The sequence below is a fragment of the Tenebrio molitor genome, chromosome 6 (genome assembly GCF_963966145.1).
Source record: "Tenebrio molitor chromosome 6, icTenMoli1.1, whole genome shotgun sequence".
Classification (NCBI taxonomy): domain Eukaryota; kingdom Metazoa; phylum Arthropoda; class Insecta; order Coleoptera; family Tenebrionidae; genus Tenebrio; species Tenebrio molitor.
The window spans coordinates 20,664,362-20,687,953 of NC_091051.1; the positions used below are offsets into that span (position 1 = coordinate 20,664,362).

The 23,592-nt window shown below is 42.3% G+C and overlaps 1 protein-coding gene and 1 long non-coding RNA gene across 2 annotated transcripts; both read right to left on the reverse strand.

Annotated features, from left to right (window-relative positions):
• Window positions 1-356: 356 nt before the first annotated feature.
• LOC138133718 (uncharacterized) lies at window positions 357-757 on the reverse strand. Its single transcript, XR_011160500.1, has 2 exons — window positions 500-757; window positions 357-442 (listed from the first exon to the last, which is right to left on the reverse strand). It is a non-coding gene; the product is annotated as an uncharacterized lncRNA (long non-coding RNA).
• Window positions 758-19,456: 18,699 nt separating this feature from the next.
• Window positions 19,457-23,011, reverse strand: LOC138133116 (uncharacterized). The gene has a single exon (XM_069050920.1). The coding sequence runs from the start codon at window positions 22,965-22,967 to the stop codon at window positions 20,250-20,252; it is 2,718 nt and encodes a 905-aa protein (XP_068907021.1). The 5' UTR covers window positions 22,968-23,011; the 3' UTR covers window positions 19,457-20,249.
• Between the last annotated feature and the right edge of the window lie 581 nt (window positions 23,012-23,592).

Consider the following 23,592-nt stretch of genomic DNA (forward strand, 5'->3'; position numbering starts at 1 on the left):
CGGCCGTATTCACCAACGCCAGTTAACGTTAACTGTAGGTTAAAATGTTTCGTTACCTTAGTTACCTATTGTTACAACAATATTTTCGTATATTTTAACCTACAGTTAACTTTAACTGGCGTTGGTGAATATGGGCCTAAATTTAATAAACATAACAGTTTATTAAAATAATGAATAATTCTTTGTGCCTCATCTTACCGTATTCGAATTGTGGGAAATTATTTTCGGCATTATGTAAAAGTGGCTGAAGCGCTGCGAATAACGAACATCTGTTTGTAATTGTAATTTAAGCGAACGGTCCAATCGACTCGTCCACCGACAAAATAGGACAGGTACTTCAATAAAATTTACAGTGCTTTATGATTTTGAAATTTAAGGAGACATAATTATCAAAATGTACAACGTGTGTTAACAATAAGAGCAACTTTATGGGTGTCATTTTCTAAAAAGGAGAAATGTAAAAATTACAATGCCGTCGGAAATTTAGTGGGAAAGGTACCTATTTATTATTATTTAGGTAATAAAAATTGCAGATCCCAAATACGTTGAAGACTCGCAATACGTCAGTAGATTACAGCTACAGGATTAAAATCTCGTCGACAACGCGGAGTTAGAACAAGTCGATTTCTGTATCTGAGTGTACTTTTCAGAATTATACCCCACTTTACCGCTTCACCTTGTCGCATCACGGTTCCACATCTTGCATCGCACTCCCTCTTCTGCGCATCCTTAGCGGCCATCTAAGATTTGACTAGCAGTACCCGTCGCAAATATCATCCCTACAAGACACAGTGTCATCAACAGATTTTTGCTGTTGATGAAGAAAGTAAGAGTGAAACCTGTTATGAAATACAGGAGCGTGCTAATGATCGTCGCTTTCTGTCAACAATTTGCTTCACAGAGGAATCTACTTTTACACTAAATAACGAACCAAATGTTCAAAACACGCGATATTGGGCTCAAGAAAACCCTGGAGCAAATATTCCTACTAGAACTCGGTATCCTCAAAAAATTCATATCTGGGCTGGGATTTTTAATAACATTTGAAATAAAGGGAAATTTAAATTCAGCAAATTATTCAGATTTATTATTAACTAAGGTAGGAACTGCATTGTAATTTGTTCAAAGAATTTATATTAAAAACTGCTTAAACTGTTAATTACTTTAATATTATAATTTAATACTCTCGTTTCACTCGAGTTTTAAACTGGCCCACTCATGCCAAAAAAAAAGCCCAAATTACACAGGAACTCGTTAAATAAATAACTATTATTTTTGTGTTTTTTATTTTTGTCCACACCACCACAGAGGTAGAGCAATAGGTTGCGTTTTTTTTTGACGTGGTGTCCCCAGTGGGCATAGTCCACGATGCAGTAGCAGTTTACTGTTTTACTCTTTTTGATCTCTTTGTAACGTAGACGGACCCGAATGATCTGGATCGAACGGTATAGATGAGCTGAATTTTGTTCTTTAGGTTTTTTTTTGTCAGATCAATAGTTTCGTAGTTACAGCCTGTAGAAATCGAGCATTTATTGTTTGTCGGCCGTCTATGGGCACATCGGACTCCAACGTGTAACAGGTAAACGCCAAATGATCCTGATGATGATGATGATCCCGAGGAACAAGAGGAAAATTCTCAAGAGGAATTCCCGAATTCATAAACTCTGATGAATTCAGCTCATCTATACCGTTCGATCCAGATCATTCGGGTCCGTCTACGTTACAAAGAGATCAAAAAGAGTAAAACAGTAAACTTCTACTGCATCGTGGACTAGGCCCACCGGGGACACTACGTAAAAAAAAAACGCACCCTACTGCTCTACCTCGTGGTGGTGTGGAGAAGAAGAAAAAGTACAAAAATAAAAGAAATTCTCGATTTCTACACGCTGTAACTACGAAACTATTGATCTGACAAAAAAACATGAAGAACAAAAAATGTAGAGACTTGTACGCTCTACATTTTCTATTCTCCAGTATGGCGGGGCGAGCGGCAACCCCCCCAAGGTCGCAAGCTTGGCAATATTAATAATATGCCTAATAGAAAATACCTGCCAAGTATAAACTTTATGTCTCGACTGGACTAACGGACTACTAGGGACTCGGGAGCAGCACAATGTTATTTTATTACTGTTATTTGCTGCACTTTTTTGTTTGTTTTGGTCTTGTCGGTACCCGTTGAGGGTTAAAACTTTAAAAATAGATCAATGTTCGAAATAAATTCCGTGCATTATATTTTGCAAATTTCCTACCTTCCATATGAAGAAACAGTTTTAATAAAGCAGAAAGGCAGACCTGCTGCCGATCTCGAAATAAAATTCAGTTCATCAAGCAAATCACGGACATATAATAGAGTTTTTAACAAAAACATGTAAGGTAGCTCGGTGGCCGCATGGCTGTCGGAGACAGTGCTCCGAGGTCGCGGTCCCGGCGCTAGGGGGAGGATTTTTTCGAAGGAAGGAACCTCCGCCGGGCCATGGATGTGTGTGTATGTCTATCAGGGGCTGACGGTAGGGTGGTGGAAGGAAGACCGACACTCTTCCGACACCACCGCGAGGTCAGCAGGGTTCGAATCCCAGGCCGGATGGGCCTCCCATGGATGTTGTGTGTTGTTGTATTCGTGTTGTGTCGTCCAGAAAAAGGAGAAGAGAGAGGGTGTGCGTGGGTAGCCGGGGAAAGTACCCCGGAGCCCCGCCGCACCACAGGAAAGATGACAAAAACAAGCCGACCGTAAAGGTACCTGATAGGCCAAGTAAGGTGAAAGGGGAAAGGCTTAAAAAAAAAAACATGTATAATAAACATGAATGGATGTGCAGTTGTACAGTGACTAATAAACTATTTTTTCTTCAAACGTCCGTAAATTATAACATTATCCTGCTGCATTGATAATGTTAAAGTGTCACTTCATTGTCACGGCATCTAACGAGCTGACGAGCGGCAGATAAAGTTATTATCTCCGCTGAGGGCTTCCGTGAAGTTATTATCTCCGCTGATGAGCGGCAGTAAAGTAAACTAGCTAAATCATTTGACATTCCTACCTGGTTTCTTAACATGTCTTAAATAATTTGTTATGAAGGTTTGAAGAAAGAATAGAATATGTTATGCGTAGTAAAAATGGTTTTATGTGCTTTGGTTGGTTTGTCTGCCTCACTGCGTTCGGCAGCCAATCTACCAGCCGCAGCACAAAAAACTTCATTTTTGCTCCTCATAGCATAATATACTAATATTATCTTCAAGCGGTCGAAAATCGCGCCTTTGTGTATCTCCATAGAGACGGTTAAACTGTCTTTTTTTTCTGAGCGGAGTAGAAGAACTCTTCTGTTCACGGAAAAAGCATACAAGTCTTGGGAGAGATTTTTTGCAATTTTTTGGCTGTGTAAATTTACTTGATATTTGTTTCCATGTTTACCCATATTAAGTTATCAGGTAAGAATTTTCAAACGAATTTTGATTATACCAGACTTAAAGAACCCACAATAAACCTTGAAAATAAAGAGTAATATTTCATTGCCTCAAGAACAGTTTTACTTCGACTGGAATCGAATTATTTCAATTATCTGCCACTAACAATGACAGTGACATCAGGTACTCGTAAATCTGATTTACGCAAGCAAAATGTAAGTGTATGATTTTTCAGCGAATAGAAGTGTACTTCAAGTCCTAGGAGTGTCCCACAGGCGGCTCGACTGGGTCAAATGTAAGGCCATTAGAAATGTTTGTCACGATTTATTTATCAATTACAATTATCAATTGCGCCAAATATGTAATAATTAAATTATCCCTATTAAAGAAAAGCCTCTAAAAAAGCGAAATAACAAAATTATTATCCAATATTAATTTAAACGATTCGACTGTGATTAAAGACGAGTCGCCCGTTGTGGCGTTGTGGGCGTGGCCACAGCGTGGATGGGATGTCAGATGCCATGATGTCAAAATTAAAAAATAACGCAAGATAACCGTTCACTCAGGTCATAATGATGTCTGAATTTTGCTGCGGTGAAAGACGGATGTGTTTGTCGTGACTAGTGCAGACTGTGTTTCGACCGCGCTTGTTAACGAGGGACGGTCGAACGTCGGGGACGCGGGGCGTCGCCGGGGCGGAGCACCACGGACGACGGAGTCCTCGTTGATGGGGTGCAACCGAGTGCCGTTGGCGACTACGGTGACGGTTTCGGTGGTGCAGTCGGCCGAGGGGTGGCTGGTCGATTCCGCCAGCGCAGGGACCTTTTGGTGGACGGCGGATGGTGCGAGGGGTTGCTGGTCGAAGTCGTCAGCGCAGGGACCGCTCGGTGGAGCGTTGATGACGGTGTGAGGGGTGTCTGGTCGATCGTGCCAGAGCAGAGTGTGGTGAAGTCTCGATGGAGAGCAATGTCTTTAATGACTCCGTCCGTCTTCACGACCGGTACGGGAGTAACGCTTACAAAAATTCCCCCATATTTATGTGCGCCCGGCTGAGCGCCGAGGCGCCAAAGGGCGGTCGTGATTGGCCGGCCGCGGAACAGCCGCGTGCGCTCACTATAGGACGCACCCCCGTCGACAGCACATCGTTCCTAGTTGGCTCACAATGAAAAGAACTTAACTATATTTACAAACTTAGCCTAACTTATCAAACTTAATCTAACCTAACCTAAACAAAATCTGGGCTCGACAGCGATTCTTCTCCGGGACGTTGGAGCTGGGGGACCAGGACGCCAGTCGCCCTGGGCAGCTAGGTCGCCGGGGAAGATTTCCCTTTTTTGCCTTTGGGGCAGAGCTTTCTGCCTCAGAGATTTGAGATGGTTCTGAAAAGAGCACGGTAAGGTTAATGAAACGACACGCCTGTCTCAAGATGGTCGAGACGAGAGTGCCCGATGCAGCGAGGGTGCTCGCTTATATGCATCGTGGGGTGAGAACGAGTGAGCCTTGATTCGCGCCCTGATTGGTCGACTGACTTAGGGGCGGTCCTACCGAGAGCACGAAACTGGATTTGTCCTTTGCGATCGACCCCGTCCTGACACCGGATTGGTCGTCTATGTTCAACCTCTGATTCCGACCGGTTGGCCATCCAGATCCTGCTCGTTGAGGTGGTACCGTCGCTGGGTCTCGTTCAGGCGGGCGCTGGCATAAGACACGATGCGTCGCTGGTCTCCGTGGTCTTGGAACAGAACGGCGGCGATACCCACGCCACTTGCGTCCGTCTGAAGGGTGAAACTCATGTCCGGATCTGGACGGTGTAGCACGAGTGGTTGATCCATGGCCAAGTTCAGGAAGGCTTTCCCAGCGGCGGTGGTCCACTTGAAGCTCTTACCTTTGTGAAGGAGGTCTGTCGGCGGAGCGGCGATGTCGGCAAACCGCGGCACATTCTTCCGCACCCAGTTCGCCAGTCCCAAGAAACTTTGCAGCTGCTTTTTGGTTCTGGGTGTAGGCGCATCACGTATCTGTCGTAAATGTCCTTCCTGGGGCCGGTTACACCTACTCCCGATCACGTGTCCTAGGTATGGAAGTTCGCTCACTCCGAACCGGCATTTCCCGATCGCGCACCGAAGTCCGTACTCGTGGAGTAAGTGGCGCAAGTGTGAGACATGCTCCTCATGCGTCCTAGAGTACACGATGATGTCGTCCAGGTACACATGAACGCACTTCCCCAGAAGTCCTGCCAACACCCGTGTCATGAGTTTTTGGAACGTAGCTGGCGCTTTTTTCAGTCCGAATGGCATTACTCGGTACTGATACGTTGCCCCGTCGGGCGTCGCGAACGCGGTGAGCTGTTATGACCAAAAGTTGGCCAGTGACTGCACCGGGCTCTCAGGGGGTTTTCGGGGCATAGGGTGTGGGTTCAAAAAATAAAAAAATGGGCGCCAGGCAACTTTCTTTTGAGCTGGTTTAGACTTGTCCAGCTGCCGGGACAAGTGCTCAGATTTCTTTAAACGTCGGAAGCAAGAAAAATAAAAGATCTAATTCCGTGGGAATTAAATAACTTGGTTTATTCTGATCTTTGCACCAACAGTACGAGATGCTCTACTGGTGTTGTGCGCTGGTTCATAGAATCGAAAAACGGTTCCTCTAAATGATTTGATAAAAAAAGAAATTGCAGAATCAGTTCACATTAATGACCTTATCAATTAACACTTATTCGGGTCTTATTAAGAAAGCTTTCCTTTACAGGGACCTTGTAACTTATCTTATGTTTCTGTTGCAAACATCCAACATGGAACTGTAACCGCAGCAACCCCAATGGCACTCTGCTCAAAGATTTCGCGGACGACAATGACTTACAAATACATAATACGGACGACCCGACGCATTATCCTGCTAATGGCATGACACCGACGACAATCGATCTGATAATCACAAAAAACCTGAGCGGTCTGACTAAACCGATCTCACTACCTGAGCTGGAGTCGGATCATAACCCGGTGGTAGCGATGTTAAAAAATCAATTCAAAGAGGACCGCGGGCCAAACGTAATTAGAATCAATAAAATCAATTGAGTCAGTTTTCGCCGCACGCTAGACAAAAACGTAAAAATCAGTCGCGACATTCCGGACAAAAACGCTCTCGACCGTGAGGTAACAAGATTCATTGAAAGTGTAGATAGCGCTGTGGCAAAAAGCACGCGAAAAATAATTATCGACAAATCCAACAACAATGAGTCTGTCACCCCACAGATCAAGGAGCACATCCGGAATCGGAACAAACTAAAGAAAATTTGGCAGCGTACGGCGTATCCTGGCCTGAAAGATCAGGTTAGGCGCCTAAACCACAAAATAAGGAACGAAATTAGAGCCCACAGAAACACCACCTGGGACGCAAAATTAAACAAAATCCAAGAAGGCGACAATACGCTCTACAAAATACCGAAGCTATTGCGAAAGAAACGCGCTCCACTGGGGGAGATCGTAGACGGAAATCGAACTGCGATGACGGACGCGGACAAAGCGACGATGCTAGCGGACTATTACGCAAATGTACACGACTTACACATTAACGACATACAACTGTCCGAACACGTAATAGACACGGTCCAGGCGTTTGACAGGACGGACATCACTTGTGACGGGACATACCTAAGGGAGTTCAGGACTAGCCCCAGCGAGCTGAAGGAGGCAATAAAAAAGCTGCCAAACAACAAAGCGCCCGAGGAAGATGAGATCCGAAACATTACAATCAAAAACTTTTCAAATAAAGCAATAGTGCAGCTCCACTACATAATTAACGCTGTGGTGGAGCTGCAATATTTTCCTCAGGCCTGGAAAAACGCCATAGTTATCCCGATACCCAAAGCGGGCAAGAAATCCGACCCGGGAAATTTTAGACCCATCAGCCTCCTGAACACCCTAGGTAAGTTGACAGAGAAAATACTGCTCAGGCGACTGACGAGACTGGACAAACAATTAAAACTGACAAGGGACGAGCAGTTCGGTTTCCGGCCGCGTCACGACACCAGCCAGCAGGTAGTGAGAATTGTGACGGACATCGCGATTAATTACAATAAAGACAAGGTAACAGCAATGGCGCTACTGGATATCCAGAAGGCGTTTGACCGTGTTTGGGTGCAGGGACTGGTCTTCAGAATGATTGAAAACAAAATTCCGGCTAATTTTGTCAAGCTATTGTATTCCTATCTGACCGGCAGGACACTACAGGTAAAAGTAAATCGGACGCTGTCCGAAAAAAAGGCCAATTAAGGCAAGGGTCCCGCAAGGCTCCATTCTCGGGCCGAAACTCTTCTCAATATTCATCAATGATGTCCCGGCCTTCGCGTAGACCAGCCTTGCACTCTACGCCGACGACACGGCAATTTACGCTCATTCCTTCAACGCCGAGGTGGCAACAAGACAAGTCCAAATCCAGGTGAACCTGTTGGAAAAATATTTCGACAAGTGGCTAATCCAGATCAACGCGGCCAAGACTGAGGCAATACTTTTCGCGAAAAAATTCACGAACACAAAAATTATTGCCCCACTTAAAGTCAAAAACCGGAAAGTATTGACTCAGTCTTCGGTTAAGTACCTGGGCGTACATCTGGACACCCGTCTTACGTACCATACCCATATTGATAAGACCTTGACTAGGGCGAAAGCAACCCTACACGCCCTGTATCCACTTTTTAGTAAACATAGCAAACTCACTTCGGGTAATAAGTTAAAGTTGTACAAGACGATCGTACGCCCGGTACTGACGTATGCAGCGCCGGTCTGGTGCAGCATGACGAATACCACGATGATCAAGCCGCAAAGATTCCAGAACAAGTGTCTTCGACTAGCCACGAACTCGGGACGTTACATTAAAATCAAAGATCTTCACGGTATCGCCAACATAGAGATGCTGAGGGACCACGTCGACAGACTATCCACCAGCTTTTACCTAAATAGACTCGGACACAACCCCCTCACTAGACAGGTAATAAAGACACACAATCTACTCTGTTCCAGACTGAAGCATAAACTGCCGTACACATCACTAAATTTGAACTGCTGACACTGACTAAAACAAATGACACCAACAATTACAGGTCAAACAAGTACGTTAAATAATCAAACCAAAGCCAACACGCTAACCGGGGAAGGCATCTCTGAACCCGGAGTCACCGGAGGAAGCACGCGGGACGACTGCTGGCGGTCGCTGGTCCGTGAGCACCTCCGCCCTGCAATTAGACCTGAAAAAATAACAAATAACTATAGGCACCTGAATGTAAAAATTTTGTAAATTATTTTAAAACAAAGTTATGTACATATGCACTGACCGGCAAAAAAAGTGGGACACCAAGAAAAATAATATTATACTAAAATCATTATTACAAAATTAAGTAAAAATGATGTCATTACTTGTATTCTGTTCTTAAAAATATACCACCTAACAAAGATGTCATTTGAAAGGCTTCAATTAACACATTAACAACAGAAAAGAAAAATACAATTATAAAAAATAAATAAACAAGGAACATGAACGCCTCTACTTAATTCAATATTTGGTATTCCCGCCTCTTGCCCTTATTACAGCTTCTAGCCTTCGTGGCATTGACTCGATTAAGTGCTGAATTTCTTCTTGAGGCGTATTATCCCATGCTTCTTGCACGAAACTTCGAAGCTCTTGAAGAGACACCAGCTCACCACGCCGCGCTCTAACCTGTTTACCGACAACGTCCCATATATGCTCAATGGGATTTAAGTCGGGACTACGTGCTGGCCAGTTCATTGTATCAATTCCTACATCATGAAGATAATCTGTTACAATTCGAACAGTATGTGGGCGAGCATTGTCTTGCATGAACATGAAACCATCGCCTGCTAACTGGGCAAAACCCACGACATGGTCTTGTAGGACCTCCTCTATATACTGTTACGTTATTATTTTCTCCTTAACTACTACACCAACAAGAGAAAACTTAAATCTCCCAACTTCACCGGGGGAAATTTAAATAACGCTTTCTGAGACTGATTGGTTCCGGGTCCGGCACCTAAACACACTTACGTCTCGAGAGCGAGGCTGTTGAAGTAGAAATGATGCTTCACAAACACGGTGTTATACCAGGTGTTGGACAGAAACACAGATGTAATAGTAATGGTGTTTAATTTTTGTTTCCTAGCTTTACAATCGACACGTAACAATTTAACTCCAACTTAGATGCCGCTGCGGGCGAAACACAGTTGTCTATGTAAAGAGACACTAGGATACAAACCAAGTGGTATTCCCTAAATTGAACAAATTAAAGTTTTGAGCCTTGAGACTAATTTAAAATAACCAAAATTAACAATATAAAAGCGAGGTTAGGAGTGAACTGAAGGATCTCAAAATAACACGCTGAAGGCGCTTAAAAACTAGTTGAATTCACAAACAGTGCCGGTACTACCAGGCTAAATCTCAAACTATACAAATGACCAATTCATGAAAATTAAACCAAACTTCCCTTACACCGGGCCTGGGGCTTGAAATCCAATAAGAGTCCTTGGGAGAGCGAGCCGGAGGAAGGTCCTCCGAGTCCTTCTTCCGCCGCTGGTCTATCACGCCGTCCGTATCCTCGGAAAGTCCTCGGGTCCTTCCTCCCCTCGACCCTTCCTAGAAAAAGGCGTAAATTAGTCAATGTTAGCCTCGGTGTAAAAAAATGGAAAACGATAAAGTAAAGTGATAAATATAATTTTAAAAAACTTCCGAGAGCCAGCGAGCGCGTCGTTTCTGGCGAGGTCACTCCAGGTCCGATAACGTGAATCAACGTAAAAGAAATGAGCCAAGATGGCGGACCGCAAAAGAAAGACGCTGAAGGACCTTACCAGAAATGAGTTGCTCCTGGACTCGGGTTCCTCGGCCAGGGACAGTCCGGTGTGAGGTCCTGCTCTCCGGTGGGGTCCTGGGGGATGACGTCGGCCCAACAGGGTGGCGAAACCAATCCGCTGAAGCGCAGGGTCGATGACCCTCGTGAAGGAAGCCCCCATCCGCCGCGACGTTTCGGTTGGAACCCTTCTAGGACGGTTTCCCAGCCGAATCGGTCTTCCTCCACGGGTTCACCAGCACCTGTTGCACACTAAAACACCCCCCAATCTCCCCCCCCCGAACACAACACTCACACACGGATCGGTCGCAACCTCTGACCTGAACCAGTCGAGAACCTGATCGAGAACCCCAGACATGGCGTCTGCTCCACCTTTATATATTTCCCCCTCCTCTCGCCGAACTGACGCGGCCGGTACCGGAAGTCGGGGTCCGAGAGCCCGCTCTGGAATGTTCTAGAACGTTCTCGCCTCCACGATTTACCGCGAAATTTAAATCGTAATACCTATGGGCTGTTAATGTGCCTCTTTCAATAAAAACCAACTGTGTACAGGCTTCCCAAGAAAAACCTTCCCATACCATAATTGATCCTCCATTAAAACTGAGCCTTTCAGAAAAATTGCAAGGTGCATAGCGTTCTCCTGGTCTTCTCCAAACTCTCGCCCGTCCATCTGGAGATCGGAGAGCAAATCTCATCGCTCAAAAGTACCGACTTCCATTGCTCTAAATTCCAATTTAAGTGCTCCTGTGTAAAAAGTAATCTGGAAACCCGATGACCTCTGAGAAGTTCTGGTCCAGTTGCTGGTCGATAGGCCCCTAAATTTGCTTCGCCAAGTCTTCTTCTTACGGTCCTTTCATTCACGTTGACCTCTCGTACCCTTTCCAGTTGATTTCTTATCTTAACTGCCGTCATATGCCGATTTCTCAAACTAAGCATCGTAATGTATCGATTATCACGAGCGCTTGTACTTCTTCTACGTCCTGATCCAGGTCTTCTGGTGTACCCTCCAGTCTGACGAAAACGAAGTACGGCTCTATGGACACTGGATCGTGCAAAACCGAGAGAATTCGCAGCTTCACGAACGCTGAAGCCCACGTGGACTAGAGCTATTGCTCTTGCAGAATCTTCTTGCGATAATGGCATTTCAATGACAAAATGACAACTTGAATAACAAATTTGTGAAAATTCCATGACAACAATGTCAGAAATGCTTTTTTTTAGGACGAAAGAAAATAAACGCCATCTGAGATTTTAATAGATTTAAGAAAAACTCAACAATTGAACGGTAAAACCCAGTAAATCAAAAGAAAATTGTGGAGAATAGGAAATAAAACAAAAATAAACTTTTGGGATAAAAAAAATAACCTACATACTTAAATATAAATGAATTTTTTAATGTCCCACTTTTTTTGCCGGTCAGTGTATATAAGGATGGCAAAGCCTCTGAAGGGGCATAAACCTCAATTTGTAAGCTGTAATAATAATAACAAAACAAATCTGATTTGTAAAATCATGTAATTACAAACTAAATAAAGACAGTGTTAAATGGTAAATGGTTCTCGTCCGATCACCAGTCTCGTCCGAGCGGTCGAGACGTGCATACGCGCTAACTTTCGTTGCACAGTCACGCAAGTCAAATCGATTAGCATATTAATAACCTAAAAGCGAGCTGTTAAGAACTAGTAAAATAGTGAACAAAGAAAAACCACAAAAATTGGTCCGTAGAAGGCCCAGCGACGACACGGACAGCGAACAAGAAGGTAGGATGAAAAAGAAGACACCTACAAGGAAGAAGCCGTCCACGGCGGAGCCGGAGGAGGTGACAAATGTTCCGACAGGAAGCAGGTTCGCACCCCTGTCGGACCATGAAGACACAGATCTCCAGGATGAAGAGAACGAGCCAATGGAAGAAGAGGAAGAGACTACCCCCGAGGAAGAAAAAAATGAAAAACCGCCCCCGATTGTTCTACATGGAAAGTACGATTACAAGAAACTGCTAGAACTCAGCCAGCAAAGTACAGAGCACGGGGTGAGTTTAAAATTCACTCGAGCGAACACAATTATCTACAGCCAGACGATCAAGGACTTCGACGGATTAAAAGAAGCGCTGAAAAACAGCAAAAAAGCAGAGTGGCACACATACGCGACAAAGAAAGAGAAAACGCACGGGTTCGTAGCATACGGACTAGACAACAACCCCGATGAGAACGACGTCAAAAAAGTGCTGGAAGAAAAGGGAATAAACTGCCGAAACGTTTATAAAATGAAAAAGACTAATTCGCCTTTATATGTCGTTATAACTGACAACAAGACCACACTGCGAGACCTGGAATCGAATGTTAAAACGATCGAGTACATAGTAGTCCGATGGAAGAAGCTCATCAACAAAAGAGAAATTGTCCAGTGTCACAACTGCCAGACATGGGGGCACGCCGCAACAAATTGTTTCGCAGCTACAAAGTGCCTCAAATGCGCAGGTTACCACCTGACGAGCGAGTGCTCCTTGAAGAAGGATGACACCGAGGACCAAAAGAAAATCAAATGCTCAAACTGCGGTCAAGGGCACTTGGCAAATAGCACCGAATGCGAAATATACATTGCCAGGAAAAAATTAATGGTGAAAAACAAAACAGACCTCGTCCAAAAAACAACACGACAAAGCAATAAATACGTGCCGGCGCCAGTACCAACAAAAAACGCATGGACGACACAAAGAAATGGAGACGAAGGGAACCGCAACCCCGCCGCCGCCCACATGCTAACCATCAGAGCAAGACACGCCGAGGAAGTCGCGGCCCAGTCCGCCACCGCAAATAACGCAACAGATCCAGGGCTGATGGGAGACGTCAACATATTTATCCAAATATGCGACGAAGTAAAGAAACTGAAGGAAAAAATTGACCTCGGCAAGCTGTTGCAATCACTGAGGACCCTGAATGAAGCAATAACCGAAAACACCAGCACCGTAGAAATCATGAAGGTGCTACTATCCCTGGATCAGCCGGCCTTCCTCAAGTAAGCAAGCAGAAAAAGTTGAAAATCGTCACCTGGAACGCCAACGGAATTTTAGGTAAACTCAATGAACTCAAAGTATTCCTCAAACTGCATGACGTGGACATAATGGCCATTACTGAAACAAAACTCCTAAAATCTGACAAGTTATTGATAAAAGGGTATAGCATAATGCGGAAGGAACGAAACACTGACACGCGGGGAGGCGGTGTAGCGATTTTTGTAAAGCGCGGCATCCCCTACAGCAAAGCCCAGCTACCTGCAAACGAAGTTGAATGCACTGCCATAAAACTTTCTAATAATATAACGGTTGTAGCTGTTTATAACCGTCCGGTAAATAAATTCAAACGGAACAGTTTAGGCAAAATTTACAGTGCACACAACAATTTAATTATAGCCGGGGACCTTAACTCAAAGCACACTGATTGGGGAAACAATTATAACAACATGAACGGTACCACGCTGAAAAATTTCATTGACAGCAACAACATCGATATCAATTACCCGACTGACCACACCCACCACCCAAGCAACAACTCAAACCCCTCGACAATAGACTTTTTCTTAGTGAAAAACATAACAAACTACACTGCTGCGACAACAATACATGACCTGCCATCGGACCACTACCCAGTGGAAATGCTAATAAAAGACGTACCGAGACAAAATCTCGACAAATTTATAACAAGCTATAAGAACACCAACTGGAAGAGCTTCCGAGAAACACTAGATTCACTAATAGAGACCAATCCAAATATAAAAACAATTGAGGAACTGGACGCCGAAATAGTTAAATTCACAACGGCAGTGTTACGCGCCCGCGACAAGCACGCAAAGACACTCAAAGCCAATCCGGACAAAAGTGACATCCCAAGTGAAATAATTGAAATAATCAAAGACCGCAACAAAGCGAGAAAAAAGTATCAAAGAACCGGAAACAACAATTATAAATACCAATTCCAGAACCTCAATCGCGTAATCAAAACGGAGCTTGCCAATCATAAAAACGCCCAATGGGATAAATTGCTAAGAAACGCGAAAACCAACGATAACACCTTGTGGAAATTGGCAAGCTCCCGCACGAAAAAACGAAGTGAAATCCCCCCGATCACCGACAGCAACAATATAGAAGCCATCAGCGACGAGCAAAAAACCGAGTGCCTCGCAAGCTACTTTCAGGGTGTTCACAACAACAGTACTGCAAGCAACCCCAAACAACTGAAAATCAAAGCAATAATAAATAAAACAATAAACCGACAAACTAGCCTCAATCATGAATACATTAAAAACGTCATTACGAACCCACGCGAGGTCGGTGGCATCTTACATAAATTGAAAAACAACAAGGCTACAGGCGAAGACTCCGTAGACAACGTAGTAATTAAAAGAATGTCAAGGAAAGCGAAGGTGCAGCTAACTTATCTCATAAACGGAGCACTGAAGTTAAATTATTTCCCCAAACAGTACAAAACTGCGATAGTAATTCCGATCCCCAAAACAGGCAAAAATCCCAAAAAAGTCGAAAGCTACAGGCCCATTAGTCTTCTAAACTCGATATCAAAAATCCTTGAAAAAATAATTCACAGAAGACTAAAGGACCAACTAGCTGACCATAACATCGACCAAGAGTGCCAATTTGGATTCAAAACCTACCACAGTACGACCCATCAACTCGCCAGAATTTGCAATGACGTGCTAATCAACTTCAACAAAGATAAGAACACTGTCCTCACCTTGCTAGATCTGGAAAAGGCCTTTGATCGTGTGTGGATCAAAGGTCTTTTGTACAAAATGCACGTAGCTGGGATCAACCCCAACTTCATTAAGTTACTAAATTCATACCTAACTAACCGAAGAATAAAAGTAAAAATTAATAATGAACTATCATCTGAAAAATTAATAGAAGCAGGAGTGCCCCAAAGCTCTGTACTTGGCCCATCCCTATTTAATTTTTACATACACGATACCCCCGAATTCTTCAAAACAAATCTTGCCCTCTATGCTGACGACACGGCAATATATGCTCATTCTTATTACGCCCAAGCCGCGCTTCTGCAAAACCAGCTGCACATCAACTTACTGTCCCAATACTTTGAGGATTGGAAGCTGAAACTAAACGAACCCAAAACGGAACTGATAATCTTCACTAGAAAGAAAACGAACATTAAGATTTTTACCCCTCTTAAAATAAATAAACACAAAATCAATCCAACAACAAAAGTCAATTACCTTGGCATCACACTTGACGCCAGACTAAATTTTAAAGAGAACGTCAAAACCAAACTAGTGAAAGCAAACAACGCAATCAGAAAAATCTACCCATTAATCAAAAGAAACAGTAAGTTAAATGTGAAAAACAAAATAATAATTTACAAAGCATTATTAAGACCTATCGTAACATACGCTGCCCCCGTGTGGTCACACCTCTCCGATTATGCTCTTCAACCGCTTGAAGTATTTCAAAATAAATGTCTAAGATTAATACACAACGCGCCCCGGTACACCAATACGCAATATCTTAGAGACATCTCCGAATTACCCACTATCAAAAACTTCATCCTAGCCCAGGCAGAAAAATTCTTTCACAAAAATTCCATACAACTAATCAAAACCCCGAATGACAATGAATTAAACAAACTCAATATAAACAGGACCAAACATAAATTAATTCACCAGCACATCCTCTGATCAAACACCCACATTAAAAACAGCAAATAGGTCCCCCCCACCTGCGCTATGACCGCGTCATGCAAAGGAATCATGAGATTCACAGGCCGTAAATTCCAATGAGAACAAAATGACAACAACTGTAAATAGAAAATGGCGAGCCTCTGACTCTGCCCACTCACTCAAAGTAAACAACCAATAAATAAAGGGCACCGCCCAACATGTTCCCCCACCCCCCCTCCTTCTTCCCGTCAAAGCCCCGCCCATGTACATAGTGTAAATTACTAGGCTAAGTAGGATAGTGCATAGGGTAGGTTAGGTTAGTTCAAAATGAAAAATAAAAGGTTAGCTTTTCCTTTGCAACCAAACAGGTAAATTTGAAAGAAGAACGAGGCTGCGTCCTCACAACATTGAAACGCTCATGTGAGCAATATCGTTCACGATCCTAGGATAAGCCAATTGGCAGGAGCCTGGAAGATAAATAATTACACATAAATCGCTGTATTTTTGTAATGCATATTAAGACAAATAAAGCCTCTTTCTATTCTATTCTATATTCGTCCGATCACCGAAGTTAAGCAACGTCGGGCGCGGTCAGTACTTGGATGGGTGACCGCTTGGGAACACCGCGTGCCGTTGCCCCCCAACACTTTTTGTTTTTTTTTTTTTTGAAATCCATAGCAACGACCAAACAGATTTGTTTTTCGTGCAGGTATCCGGAAACATGCACAGACCCGTATCATGTAAATTCATAGCTTTAAGTACTAGATAATTAAGAAAACAAACAATTTTTTTTGTCGATTTATTGTAAACAATTGCAGAATAAAAACTCGTCAAACGGTAATGGTTGTCGTTCGATCACCGAAGGTAAGCCACGCGGGCAGCGGTCAGCACTTGGACGGGTGACCGACCGTTCGGGAAAACCAAGTTCATTATATTCCTTCCGTGAGTTTAACAAAGATAACATATGCAAATGTCGTAAGTGCGACGAGGAAGACGGCGATCTTTTAATGTCAAAAAAAATATATTAGGTTACGCGTACATGCCACTTTGACTGCTGCTTTATTTTTTTGGTTTTTAATTAATTAGAGATCTGAATTCAACATATCAGTTGTATGTTATAATGGACAGACAATGTTGTATTCTTAGCCCCTAACACGTTAAGACCAACATAAAAACTAGAATAACTTACCATTCGTTAAACGTTAAACAATTTCGAACCACGTTTTTTTGAGCTCGAACAAACTCATAACACAACACTCATTTATTAGTCACTGGACCATTGTAAAACGAGAAGAGAGAAAAACCATGCGAAACTATTTTTAAAACGAAGAGAATAAAGGTTTTAAATGGTAGGGCTGTATGACAGACTTGTCAATTATCGTGTCACCGTACCCGTGGGGGGTTTGTTGGAAACACAAATCGCGTGAAAGAGAGAGAGGGTGCAACTGCAGACCGGCTTAGACGTCGACGGAATGCTTGAATCGGGACTTGGATGGCAAGATGCAATTTTTTTGTTTTGTTTTTTATCTCACCATCTCGTACTTACCACACAATTTTTATTTCAATAACCCGTAATAAAATGTGCACTACACAAGATCAAATGGAATTTGACGTTGAAGTGTAAAATTTAGCTGAGATTTATGACGAAATCGAGCGGCGCCGGCGGTCGGTCACTTTCACGAAAGAGGTGTAAACACGGGTCGTTTACGATACCCTCTGGTTACTAGAAAAGTTCTAGACAGATGTTTGTCGGCTTTTCGAGGTATTTATTTGTGAGTCCAAAGACTCAATGGAGTAATATCGGACTGAAATTCCAAGATTTTGCTGTGTAATCCAAAAAACTATTGTTCAAGCGTTTTTGAACAAGTGACTGATAAACAGAGAACGAATCAATGGACTGAATAAAAGACGCGTGGCTTCTACGAATCTCTATTTACAAGTGTCTAAATTCTACAAATATTTCGGTTTTGTACAAGTGCAGGTAGCCGAAAGGGTCCGGCACCACTAAGTCGGGGTAGAGGGAGATAAAGATTGAACATTGCTCCCCCCGTTAAGGCATAGTCCTTAAATAAATGAATGAATTAAGTACAATAAAAAAGTAGGTACATATTATACAATACATGCATCGATGTAAAAGGAAACAAATGTGAGATATGTAAACAAAATAACAATAACAAGCTGAGAAATGACAAAAAATGAAATGATTACATAATTATTGGAACAATTCAGTTTGTGTGGATGAATGAACCGAACACTAGCACTCGATTGGTAACGCGCAAATTTTCGTGAGAGGCCTTTTTAACACACCACGCATAGTTTTCACTGTCACTACACGAACCAATCCGTCGGCTCCTGGGTGAAGTTCCATGATGCGGCCCATCGGCCACTGGAGTGGCGGTGCATTATCCTCCTTGATGAGGACTAGTGTTCCTAATTGAGGAGTGTTGCTGCTGGTCGAACACCATTTAGTCCGAGGCTGGAGCTGAGTCCTGTACTCAGCGGACCATCGCTTCCAAAAGTGTTGTCTCATTTGTTCCAGGTGTTGGTACTTGGACAATCGTGTTGATTTGATGTCTAAAATGTCTGGCTCTGCTGGTGCGGTCAGAGGTTCACCAATAAGGAAGTGTCCAGGGGTTAAGGCTTGTAAATCTGACGGATCACTGGACAGAGGTGACAAAGGACGGGAATTGAGGCACGCTTCGATCATGGTCAAAAGAGTGTACATTTCCTCGAAATTGAAAGTGACATTTTTTGTGATACGTTTCAAATGGTACTTCATTGACTTGACTGCAGCCTCATGTAAACCTCCAAAATGAGGAGCTCGCGGTGGTAAAAATTTCCATGTGATATTGTCGTTTGCTAACACATTAATGACTTGATTTTGAAAATGTTGTGATTTTATTAAATTCTGAAAATCTTTTAATTCTCGGTCAGCACCGACAAAGTTTTTTGCATTATCTGAAATGATGGTTGCTACCTTACCACGTCGTGCAATGAACCTTTTTAAAGCGTTTAAAAATGAGGTTGTAGTGCAATCACAAACCAAATCTAGGTGAACCGCTTTTGTGGCGCAACACACAAAAACAACAATATAACCCTTGATTTTTCTGTTGGTTTGGCCGTGACCATTTTTCAGTATAAAAGGCCCAGCATAATCGACTGCGCTACAATTAAAGGGACGTACAGGTCGGACGCGCGTTCCAGGTAAATCTCCCATCAATTGTTGATAAGTGATCGGTTTAACCCTGTAGCACGTTATGCATTTGTGAATTGACATACGCACAGAGTCTCTACCTGATATTGGCCAGTACTTGTTTCGAACTGCGGCTAAGGTGGCTTGACAACCAGCATGTAAATTTGAAAGATGAACGTAATTGATGACTAACTGTGTTATGTGATGATTTTTTGGTAAAATTAGCGGATGTTTTTGTTCGTAGGTGATGGGTGCGTGACGTAACCTTCCCCCCACGCGCAATAGGCCCTTTTTATCAATAAATGGATTTAGAGATATTAATTTACTGTCCTGAGATAACCTACTCGATTTTCGAAGATTGTGCATGTCTGAATGAAATGCTTCTTGTTGAGTGAATTTTACTATTAAGTCATGCGAATGCTGTAACTCACTACACGACAAATAGCCTGTGAATTTGTCACAATTTTCTTTGCGGCTGTTGTGTATGAAACGTAGACAATATGCGAAAACCCTAATCAATTTTGTGAATGAAGAAAACTTGGTTAGTAATTCAAATTTTGCTAAGTTGTTTACGCAACAAATTGGCTTTACTTCTGGTAAATTTTGAATTGATGTACTTTCTTTAGTTGGCCATTGTAACTCATGCTCACTTAAAAACTTGGGTCCATTCCACCACAAATGTGATTCATGTAAACCTTTTGGCGACATCCCACGCGACAGTATGTCTGCAGGATTTTGTTTCGTGTTTATACCGGGACATTTTTTTAACATTGAACATAGCCCATACTTATTCCCTATGTTCAGTTTTAAAAAACACAGGTCAATGCATGTATGTAATCACGTAACCAAGGTAACGAAAAAAAGTACTTGACAGTTTAACAAAATGGTCAAGTTGTTTGAAGAAGAAATACACATAATGCAGTTATTCTATGCCAATCAGAGCATTAGAAATGTGCGTGACATTTCCAATGCAACACATGATAGACCAATTTCATCAATCGGAACAATTTTTAACATTATTTCAAAATCTCTGGTGTTCGGTATAGTTGGTTCCATAGCAACTCACAATGCATTGATCTGTGTTTTTTAAAATTGAACATAGGGAATATGTATGGACTATGTTCAGAGTTAAAAAAATGTCCCGGTATATGACCAATCTGACATGTCGCTTGATTCCTGAATTTTTGATGTGCGATTAGCAATGAATGTTTTTAATTTGTGTGGTTCAGTTTTTATCCATGCAATCACAATTTGAGAATCTGTCCAGTAAGAATATTTGGAGATGGGCAAATTTAATGTTATCTTTAATTTTGATATTAATTGTATCAACAAAACGGCTGCACATAATTCCAATCGTGGTATCGTTGTTGGACGTAACGGCGCCACTCTGTTTTTTGAACAAATTAAATTCGAACTGTGTGTACCGTCAACCATGGTGCATCGAAGATAGACACATGCCCCGTATGACAATTGACTGGCATCGCTAAACCCGTGAATCTGCATGTTGACAGGATACCGATCACTGATGATTTTCCTCGGTATTTGGACCTGATTAATAAATTGGAAATCCCTTAGAAATGCAACCCATGTGGTATGCAGATCGAGAGGGAGAGATTCATCCCAATCTAACTTGAGTGACCAAATTCTTTGTAAAATAATTTTGGCTGTGACCGTTACTGGGGTAATTAATCCGATGGGATCAAATAAATGGGAAATAGTGCTGAGCACAGTGCGTTTGGTTATTTTACGACTTATCGACATGTCATTGTATGCAAAGGTAATGACATCATGTTGATTGTCCCACAATAACCCTAATGTTTTTTTGTTTGTTTGGGGTGCAAGAGATAATAATTCTTGTTTTTCTGATTTATTCCGTTGTGGTTCATTTGTTCGAAATTTGCGTAGCTCAAAACCACCCCTACGTAAAATTTCAGTGACATCATCGCGAATTTTGTGTAATTCTTCTACTGTTGACGACCCGGTTAGTAAATCATCGACATAGAAGTCCCGCAAAATCATTTTATACGAGTTAGGAAAATTTTTGGCTTCGCTTCGCGCTAATTCTTGTAACGTCCGAATTGCAAGGAATGGTGATGACGTCATCCCGTAGGTAACCGTATTTAATTGATACGTTTTGATTGGTTCCTCTGGACTGAACTTCCACACGATCCTTTGATAATCGCGATGTTCCGGGTGAATGTCAATCATTCGGTACATTTTCGCGATGTCTGCAGTTAGAACATACTGGTGTGTACGAAATCTGGTCAATATCGCGAATAATTCCTCCTGAAGCATTTCTCCCGTGAGCAAGTTATCGTTTAATGACAGACCGTTGGTGCTTTTCGCAGAACCGTCGAAAACCACCCGAATTGCCGATTGATTGTCGTTACGTTTGTATACCGGATGGTGCGGCAGATAGTAACAATTGTCCGGCTCCAACCTGTCGTTTATGATCTGCATGTGCGACAATTTCAGGTATTCGTTCATGAAGGCGGTATAATCCGCTTTCAATTTGGGATCTTTTGAAAATTTGTGCTCTACCGCCTTAAGTCGTTTTATTGCTGCCTGTCGGCTTTCACCCAGGACCGGCCTTTTCTGAGTTAAGGGTAATTTAACCATAAAACGACCATTTGGTTGGCGACAGACAGACTCCCGGTATTGTTGCTCGCAGCAAATATTGTCGGCAGATTTTATTACACCTGAACCCGTGTCAAATTGTTCAATTTGCCAAAATTTCTGAATGTCGTTTTCGACTTGGGAAAACGTGCAAACCGCCGTTGGGTTTTTCCAACTATAATTGTGACCTCCAACTATCCAACCCAATTGTGTCTTCTGAAATATTGGACCCTTGCGATTGGCTGCAATTTGCCCAACTGATAATAATGACCAAAATAGGTCGCTGCCAATGAGCAAGTCAATTTCGGAAGACACATTGAATTTTGGATCGGCCAATTTGATGTTGGGAGGTACCGTGAAGTTAGACAAATTTATTGATACAATTGGTAGTCTTTCTGTTATTTTTTTTGAAACTAAACATGTTAGTGTTGCGGAAAATGTTGTTATGTTTGAATGGATTTTGAGTTCTACCAATTTTTTCGCTGTGCTGATGCTTTCATTTATTCCCGTTACTGGCACATTTATATGAGTGAACGAAAGTTTTAATTTGTCAGCAATAGATTCCGTTATGAAGCTCGACTGTGATCCGGAATCCAGTAACGCTCTTAATTGTAAGGGTTTGCCGTTGCAATCAAAAACTTTCACTAAGGCCGTAGACAAGATGACGTCCTGTGCCTTTAGATACGAACAATGACTGGATGTACTAGAAACGGAAGGTGAAATTTGATTTCTGTCGCTGTCATTTGTCTCAATATGTAGAAGTGTGTTGTGTTTTCTTGAGCATTTGCGGCAGGTGCTTGATGTACATGATTCGACTTTATGAGACTCTCGCAAGCAATTTGTGCATAGTTTTAGTTTCCTAATTTCACTGATTCTTTGTGGAATTGTCAATGATAGGAAATCTTTGCAGTGATATAAATTATGAGATTTTTTACAAAAGCAGCACGTTGTAGCAACGATCGTTTTCGTAGGAGGATTTGAAAAATGTTTTGATTTGGAATCTGATTTTTGTGCGTTTAAATCTAAACTCGTTACTTGCAATGATTCTAATGTTTGACACCGTTGCGTCATGAAATCTTCAAGTTGTTGATATGTAGGAATTTCATTTGTTAATGAAGATTCCCAAGCAAGAATTGTGATTTGATCAAATTTGGATGTAATGATGTGAACCAATAAATCGTCCCAATGATTTGTAGGACGGTTTAATGAATTAAGAACTTTCAAATGCATTGTGGCCGTTTGCAATAATTGTCGTAGCGATTTCGGATCTTTACTAATCGCTGAAAGATTGAAAATTGCCCGTATGTGGTGATGAATGATTAATCTGTTATTTTCGTAACGATTTGATAAAATTTGCCAAGCTGTGGCGTAATTTTCGTTGGAAATTGTTAGATGTTCAATGTTTTGTCGTGCTTCGCCTGTCAGACTAGATTGCAAATAATGAAATTTCTGTACACCTGATAATGAGTTGTTGTTATGTATCAGATTTAAAAATGTGTCTTTGAACGTAACCCATTCCGTAAATAACCCCGAAAACAATGGCAACTGAATATCTGGGAGTTTTACCTGGGACGAATGAAATGCGGCCTGGTGATCATTGATTATGGTATCGGCCTCACTAATTACCTTGTAATATTCATTTTCAAAATCTATTAACTCGACTTCCGTAGCTTGGGTCGCATCTAACTCTTGAATTTGTGAATGCACTTCCTCGAATTCGGTTAAACATGAAGTTACGCTTTGCAACCGACGTTTAATTTCACTAAATTTGTTCGTGTTTTCTTGATCTTTGAAAAAATTCGAAAATCGTGTGAGACGACCCTTGATGTTACCGCGCCTTGCTTTTAGAGATTTC